Genomic DNA, 8,443 nt, shown 5'->3' with positions numbered 1-8,443 from the left:
ACCTGTGGAGAAGCTGGAAGACAGGCCACATGCACCTCATCTCTTTATGAACTCAAATTTAACTATGTCAGGAAAAATATTAAAACAAAAAAAAGTATGATAAGATATACATTTTAAAAAAGGTTTGGAATTTGAGTGGAACAGGGAAAAGGACAAAGAGTGAGGCTGAAAGACTTTGAAAGGATCCATCTCAGCCTGCATGAATGAACTTTTTCCTTATGCAGACCTTAGACCAGGGGTCCCCAACCCCGGTACTGGCCTGTGGCCTGTTCAGAACCGGGCTGCACAGCAGGGAGTGAGCATCAGGCCAGCAAGCGGAGCTTCATCTGCAGCTCCCCATCACTCACGTTACCACCTGAAGCATCCCCCCTACCACCTGTGGAAAAAGTGTCTTCCACGAAACTGGTCCCTGGTGCCAAAAAGGTTGGGGACCGCTGCATTAGACCATTCTTTTTGTTTTAAATAAAAGATGCTTCATCTTAACTGACTATGAAAGGGTAGGATTGGAAACACAGACCCTGAATTAGAGAAACAAAAGGAAAATGTCTCCTCCCTGTCCCCCACTCCCTACACCAGTTCCACTACTTTTGTTCTGGGTGAGCTTCTCCTCTTTCTAGAAGAGTTATCAAAGTGAGGTCCACAGAAAACATGCCCCTTTCTGGGGGATCCTCAAGGTCAAGATGACTTTTATAATAATATTAAAATATTAGCTTTTTTTATTCTGTGTTTATGTTGCACTGATGGTGCAAAATCAAAGGGGGGGTGAAACTGCTGAAGCCTTAGCACTAAACTGTACTAACAGTCACTACATCCTTCACCTTACACTTGCAGGAAAAAAAATACCAATTTCCTTTAAAAATGTCCTTGATGAAGCAGTAAAAATTAATTTTCTTAATAAGTGAAGACACATCTTTTTAGTTTCTGGGTAATAACATAGAAAGTACACAGAAGGTCTGGTGTTGCTGAGGTAGGTTGGTTGTCCCAGGAAATGCAGTTGTGCATTTGAGTTGCAAGCTAAACTAACCACTTCATTCATAAGCACCATTTGTATTTGAAAGAACAACTGACAAATGATGTTTATTCAGACCTGGGTATTTGACAGGTATTTCCCTAAAAGTAAATGAAATGAGTCTGTCACTTCCAAAAGAACAACTTAGAGTGTTTGTTGCTGATGATAAAATTTGAATTTTTGAAAATTTGTATCTGCCACTGGGAGCTTGATAGCTTCTCAGGACTTTTCTGGTGAAATTGATGGTGAAAGCAACTAATGTGATCATGTGACATTGTATGTTGAAATGAGTCAACATTTTGAACTCATTAATCTGATGACTAATGCATGTTACAAAATCACACATGGGTAAAAGATCGATTCAAAGTGCAAGATGGATCAATGGAATTTACTGCAACCATAGGCAAGTTTATTGATAGAGTTTCATATGCCAACTGCAATTCATCTTTAAGAAACTACCATTCGGAACTTCCCTGGTGGTGCAGTGGTTAAGAATCCACCTGCCAATGCAGGAGACACAGGTTCAATCCCTGGTCTGGGAAGATCCCACATGCTGTAAGGCAACTAAGCCCGTGCGCCACAACTACTGAGCCTGCACTCTAGAGCCCATGAGCCACAACTGTTGAGCCCATGTGCCACAACTACCAAAGCCTACGCACCTAGAGCCCGAGCTCTGCAACAAGAGAAGCCATCGCAATAAGAAGCCTGCGTGCCGCAACAAAGAGTAGCCCCTGCTCACCATAACTAGAGAAAGCCCATGCACAGCAACAAAGACCCAACACAGCCATTACATAAATTAATTAATTAAAAAACAAAATAAAACAAAAAAACTACCATCCGTCAGTTTAGGTGTAGTATAAAACAATATCCAGTTATGTGAAACAGCTGCAAAACACATCTGCCTGTTCCAGTTACAGATCCCTGTGAGGCCTGATTTTCTTCAGAATGTGTCACAACAGACTGATGCAAGAGCCCATATAGAAATCCTGCTCTTTCTCATTAAACCAAACATCAAAGAGGTTTGAAAACAAGTACAACAGTGCCTTTCTCACTTTTGGGGAAAACGTTATTTTTTGTAAAAATGTTAATATAGATGTAATTTCAAAAATGAATCGTATTTTTAAACTTGTCTTCATTTCTGATATGGTTAACACTGATGACCAGTGGTATGCTGGTAAATATTTAATAACCAGCTCCCTGAGAAGGGTTGGTGGGGTGAGCCATGAATTGTAGCATTTGATGATTTCAGTGGTGTAACTTACTCTCATCCCAACCAAGTTCAAGCTACCAATACCATATTGATGAAAAGTTGGGGAGAAGCCCCCACCATCAGCTCCGGCCAGCCCGTGGCGAGCCAGCCCCAACACACCACCTGTATAACCCACCAAAGTTTTTAGAATCCTCACTAATGTTGGAGAGTGAAAAGGAGGTCCAAGAATGCGTTTGAGCAGAGGTGTCCAGGAACCACCACCCTCATCTCTGGTAAGGCATCTCGGCAACATCAGAACTCCAGGGGAGTTGAGGTCTTAGTTACAGAAGTCCTTGAACTTCAAACCCCAACGCTCTTATTAAAAACACCCTAAAATCTCTTCTGAGATCTCTGCCAAACTCCTGGCAAAGACTAGACACCTAAATTTTTCTAATCCAATCTCCTCTTGAAATTTTTTCGCTTTAAGGAACACTTTTTTGGGAATTCCTTCAGGAAGGGCTCACAGTTGGTTCCAGCTCGGTCCTGATTTACTAGGGAATGGATGTGTAAAATCAGTTAAAGGGAAATGTAATTCTGAGTGACTGAGCGGCTGAGTGGCTGGCGGCTCTGAGCCCAGCATCCTGACTCCACCGCCTCCAAGCTGGGGGTGGGTGGGAATGAAGAATGAGGACCCTTACAAGGAAGAGTTTATATAAACAAAATACTTTATTATTTGAGAAAGAAAAGGCCAAATTACAAAACTTTTTTACTGAAGTCCTGCTCTTTACCATGCCAAAGGTTACCATGGATTTGGTTTCTCATAACTATTGGGTTGAGCCACATAAAACTCTGTAGATAAAACAGACAAATATTGGCAATTTCATGTGGTCAAACCTCACATAAAACAAGCCAATGGCTAAGCTTTCGGCAGCAAGATGTTCCCAGTCACATGTCTGTTGATGTTATAAACAGATGTCCGAGAGATAAACAGGTCCTGCTTGAGAAAAACATCCTGTGCTTAGCGATACGGGAAGCGGTCTTGTGGGGGTACTGAGACTGTGTGATACTCCTTCCAGCTGTGCTCTGTCCCGCTTGCCCTACCACCCAGTCCCTTGGTCTCATCGCGTGGACGATTATCCTTCAGAGACGTCACCGTGGGTCCAAGTGTCTCCTCACGCAGCTAGCGAAGGCTGTTCGACTTTGAAACCAACTTGACTGGGTCATCTACAAAAGCCAAGAGGCAAAGGCTGAACCAGGGGTTCCTTCGAAGCAACTACATAAGTCTCCAACGTGATCAAGATGTTTTCTTCACATGAACGACCCCAGTGCCTTCTCTTTCACATCTTGTTGGCCCTCTCTTTGCCTCCAGGCATTCTGCGTCCAAGAAAATAAAACTGTGGACACTAAACAGAAGGGAGCAGCTTGGTGTCCAGAAAGCCCCAGTCTCGACAGGTAGACAAGATGGGACAAATTAAGCTTCACTCATGTCTGAGAGGTTTGATAAACTTCCCCTCTCCCTGCACCTTCAGCTCTGTATGTTAACTTAACATGCAGCTGAGATAAAAATAAAACTTTCTTACAAATTACATTTTTTTCCAGTGAATTACTTTTGCAGTAAAAATAGCTGCTACATAAATCCCTCCTGATCTCTGAAAAGGAGTCGCATATTTCTAAAAATAGTATTCTTATTTTAATCATACAGCATAATTTGGGGAGGGAGGGGTGCCCGGGAAGGAAATGGCTTCAACGGGAGGTTAGCTGTTTGGGGGAAACGCAGTTCAACTAAAAAATAAAATAACTTTTGTATATAAACTGATTTAGAGGCATGCGTAGAAATGGAAAACATATGTCATTTGTCAAGAAAAATACTGTTTTATAGCTTTTGCATTACAACTAAAGGAGAAGCAGAGAGACCAGATGGGCCCCCAGATAATAACATTAAGTTTCTTATAAAAATTCCCAAACGTACAAAGTCCTTGCCATAGATAATAACCCAGGCAAAACAAAACAAAATGAAAAAAACAAAACAAAACCAAACAAAAACAGGAATTAACCCTCTTAGACCTTATTCCTGTAGGCATATTAAATGTAAATAACACACACTTTACAACTTCTCTTAGTCTGCCCTGGCAGATTAAATGTTTGCAAAATGCCACCTGTGCTCTTGAAAACTGGAATACATTGCAAAATGCAGTCTGCATTCATATTTCACATAGAGTTATATAATTATTTTAAATTACAATATACAATTTCTGTTAAATAGGTCTGTTAGGGGATTTTGATAACAATTATAAGATTACAGTCATATATATAAACTGACTTCTGAAATGGCATCAATGTTTCCTGCACCCTCCTCCCACTCCCAACCAAAGAGACCTCTTTCACATTTACGACTCCTGGTTGCAAAAGGCAAAAGAAAATCCAAAAGTGTGTGTCCACGACACGCTCGCTCCTTTGAGAAGACCCAACAGCCTGAACGATCCTGTCACGACACAGGCCCCCGGAGCCAGGAATGCCGCCCGGCGCGTCTTTCTGGGCCATTCTAACGTACGAGCATCGTTAAGTAGCATGTTCCTGGCAGTGGGCTTTAGAAGTGAGAAACCGTGCTGCTTTTGGCGAAGAACCTCGGTGTCACATGAAATAAGGCCACTGCTTCTTGAAGACGTTCCCGGATGCGTTGATCCCACTTTTCAGGGTCCTTGGATGGGCCCTGAGGGCCCCACTCCCAGCCCCGGGCGGCCTCAGTCCTCCGTGTCTGGCTGGACACCCAGGATGGTGTGCAGCTCCTCCGGCGTGAAGCCCAGCAAGTTCTGGAGGTCGCACACAAAGCGGTACACGTAGCGCTTCCCGGACGTCTTGTGGATGATGTTCTTGTCGTAGTAATAGCGTAAACCCCGGCTCAGCTTCTCGTAGTTCATCTTGGGCTTGTTTTTCCTCTTTCCCCACCGCCGGGCCACCTGTGGGACAGATGGAAAAGCGTTCCATTCAATGTGGCAATCTGCATGACGTTCCCTGAAGACGATTCGGATACGTGCTCACTTGACCACTACGTAAGGACCACAGAGGTGACATCTGCTTTTGTGCACATGCCAGAACTCTGCATCCCACACCCGCTTCCCTGGGAATGGAGGGAAGCGCTGATGGGAGAGTGAGGTGACCCCACCCACAGCGCCGTCTGCGGAGGCCCCCAGGAGCCAAGGGTTCAGAATCAGGGGCGGGGGGGGGGTCCTGAGACAAGGGACCCCCACCTCCTGGGCTGGCAATGCAGACTACCACATCCACAGCTGCTGAGTGGGCTCAGGACCCCGTGACCGTCTGCATTCCTCAGTGCTTCTGCTGCCCCTGGGTACTGGGGAGGTGACAGATCGCACGTTACCCAGACACCAAGGGCTCTCCCCTGATGGTGTCCTGGAGGGGCTGGGCTGGGACCTATTCTTGGCTTTCTCCTCCAGATGGGGCTGCAGCAGCTCCGCCAACCTCAGCCGAGGAGTGGGGCCAGTCTCCCCAAGGGAAAAAGGCAAATTTCCTAGGACATGTTAGGATCGTCCGGCAAGAGCCTTTGTTTACAGCTGATGCCTTTTAACTAGACGACAGAGTAGGACAGTGAAGAGCTGTTAACTGTTTATCAGTGAAACAAGATTTTCCAGCCATCAGGAATGCCTGCTGTAGCAGTGTGCTCATCTGTACACTGGTGACCCCTCTTCTGCGCCCACAGGACTGAATCTGTGAGCTCCGAGGGATGGAGTCGGGTTTGAGAGCCTGGAGCGCAAGTTCCCAGGCTCTGGACGTACCTCGTCAGGGTCAGCAAGCTTAAACTCCCATCCATCCCCTGTCCAGCTGATGAATGACTGGCAGGATTTGTCGGAGAGCAATTCTAGAAGAAACTGCCACAACTGGATAGGTCCGCTACCTGGGGGGGGGGGGGGGGGGAGGGAAGAGATTATGTTTTTCTAGATTTAAAATACAGCAAGGTTTTAAGTCATCCTACTGAAACAAGGAATGTGAGACCCGGCTCTGGACTGGGTGCCAAGGTGAAGGTGTGACTCTGGGTGCTGGTGACAGTCCTGGAGGCTTTCATGGGAGGTCAGACCCCAAGGCAAGGGCTTCCTCCCACCTCCTGCTGCTGGAAAGGAGGCCGCTGGGCCCTTGCTTGCTGGGTTTGGTCTTTTTGGGAAAAAAAAAAGTCTGGGCTACCAACTCAGCATCATAATTACTCACCCTGTTTAATTGTTCCTTATGTAATAACTTTCAAGGTTTATTTCTAGAAACACCCCGTGGGACAGGCGTGGGGGCGATGGAAGGGGTCTTTCAACACAGAATGAGGTGTGTCATTCTAGGAATCCCATGTGTAACTTTCCTGGCAGAGGAAGTGGGCAAACTGCTTAACCCAAGACTTGGTTTACTCAGTGGTCACTGGGGCATCTGGGGTTGTAGCCATGGTTTCACCACCTCTGTTTGGTGAGGCATATGCTTTGCAAAGTGCTCTTCATACATCTCTTCTCGACTAATACTTAGATCGGCCGCCACCCTGTGAAGTGAGTATCACTGTATCGATACTCTAAAGATGAAGGATGACATGGGCTCAGCAGCCGGTGCCCTGCAAGCTCACCCAAGAGCCGTTCCCCAAGGCACAGTGGCTGTTTCGTTGCTAAGGCTCTGTGACCTGTGCAACCACAGACAGCTATCTTCCTCTGAGCCCATCTGTAAAATGGGTTAATAGCACCAGGCTGTCCAGGGTCTACCAACCGTATGCCTAGTTAACCACACAGCACTGGGGGGCAACGGAACAGCAAGAAAACCACCAACACCTTGGCTGTTTACCTTCTTATCAGGCCCTGACGGCCACAGGTGAAAATTACAGCAGTTTTCACACTCTCGGAGTATTTTAGCCCCCTTTGTGGCTGCTAAAAAAAAATAGGTGCCTACGTATTCTTATTTTAACCTACTGGATTTTTAAAAGTAGGTATTTTTTTAATCCCCAGGGGCTCCACATGGTCAAATTACGGGGGAAACAAACAAACAAACAAAAACACATTTAAGGACACAAGAAGCAAAGAAAAAAAACTTCTGATATCTTCGCTGACATACTGGAAATATCTGGTTCTAAAAACAGCTTTAATATTTGTCCCCGGCCTAGAATAGCTCTTACTGAAACCTTCAAAATAAGATGGATTTGAGAAACAAGAAAAGGTAAACAGCCCCCATGTTCCTGGAAGCTGGCTCTGCTGCCCCTCCCCCAGCCAGTTTACAATCTCCGAAATTCCTGGCGTGGCTGAGTCAGAGCTTAAGCCTCCACAGGCCCGTGTGTCCCCTGCTGGCCGGGCACATCCCAGGTGAGGGAGCAGCCTGCAGGTTCTGTCCACGCCACTGAGCTCTGTGTCCAACGACATCCCTGCAAATGTGGCCTTTTTCGAATCCAGGGAGACAGCGCGTTAGGGTTCAGGATCACGCCCCACGCGTGAAACGCGGGGTGTCAACACAATGTGGTCCAAGGAGAAACGCCCTTGATAAACAGGGCGGGTGAGGGGGAGAGGACGGGAACCTGGGGCAGCGCGCACCTGTGAAGCCGGCCAGCACGGCCGCAGGTATAACTGGTTTGCCTTGCTCCACCGGGTCGCTCCTCTCCTGGATGTAGTCCTTGAAGGACATGGTTGGCTTGCTGAGGCCAAGGGACTGGCTGCAGTCGTCCTCGAAGCTCTCGAAGGACGGCACCCGCTGCACATCCAGTAGGGACGACTGGCTATTCCAGGACTGCAGCAGTGACTCCGAGCTCTCGAAGCTGTCGGCGCCCGTCTCAGCCGAGTCGTGGTCTCCGGGCTTCCCTGGCAGAGACAAGCACAGACTCTGACCCTCTGGGACAACAGAACGTCCGGTGCTTCAGCCCATGAGCTGGTGTCATTGCCACCACCCCCTTCACGCGTTCGCCCTGCTGGTGCAGCATCGCCCGGACGTCTCACGATGCCCTGACACCGCGCTGCTTATGCCTTACGACACACGCGCCACACAAGCGCATCTTCTGTCAAGGATGGAGGCATGAAGCTCCGGGGGGAGGGCTACAGAGCAAGGAAAAGCGCAGCAACGCGGGGGCACCTCAGACACAGTGTGAGCAAAAGACGGAGGCAGGAAAACAGAAGGTGCGATTCCCCGTGTGTCAAGTTCAAAGATGGGCAAAACTACGGCGATAGAAGTCAGGACGACGAGATCCTCTCGGGGCGGGGATGCTCCTGACTGGGAGGGGATGTGAA

General features: G+C 47.3%; 1 protein-coding gene across 1 annotated transcript in view; it reads right to left on the bottom strand.

The window, feature by feature from the left end:
- Positions 1-2,908: 2,908 nt before the first annotated feature.
- The window catches only part of ETS2 (ETS proto-oncogene 2, transcription factor), an 18,705-nt gene continuing 13,170 nt past the window's right edge, over positions 2,909-8,443 (bottom strand). Inside the window, exons 8-10 of the mRNA XM_057697247.1 lie at positions 7,757-8,020; positions 5,990-6,108; positions 2,909-5,155 (exon numbers count right to left, since the gene is read on the bottom strand). Coding sequence (XP_057553230.1) covers positions 4,940-5,155; positions 5,990-6,108; positions 7,757-8,020 — 599 coding nt within the window. The 3' untranslated portion in view covers positions 2,909-4,939. The remainder of the gene's footprint in view (positions 5,156-5,989; positions 6,109-7,756; positions 8,021-8,443) is intronic.

Source organism: Hippopotamus amphibius, chromosome 10 (assembly GCF_030028045.1).
Source record: "Hippopotamus amphibius kiboko isolate mHipAmp2 chromosome 10, mHipAmp2.hap2, whole genome shotgun sequence".
In the NCBI taxonomy this organism is placed as follows: domain Eukaryota; kingdom Metazoa; phylum Chordata; class Mammalia; order Artiodactyla; family Hippopotamidae; genus Hippopotamus; species Hippopotamus amphibius.
Note: the sequence above shows the minus strand (reverse complement) of the source record. Positions and strands in the feature narration are given on the sequence as shown.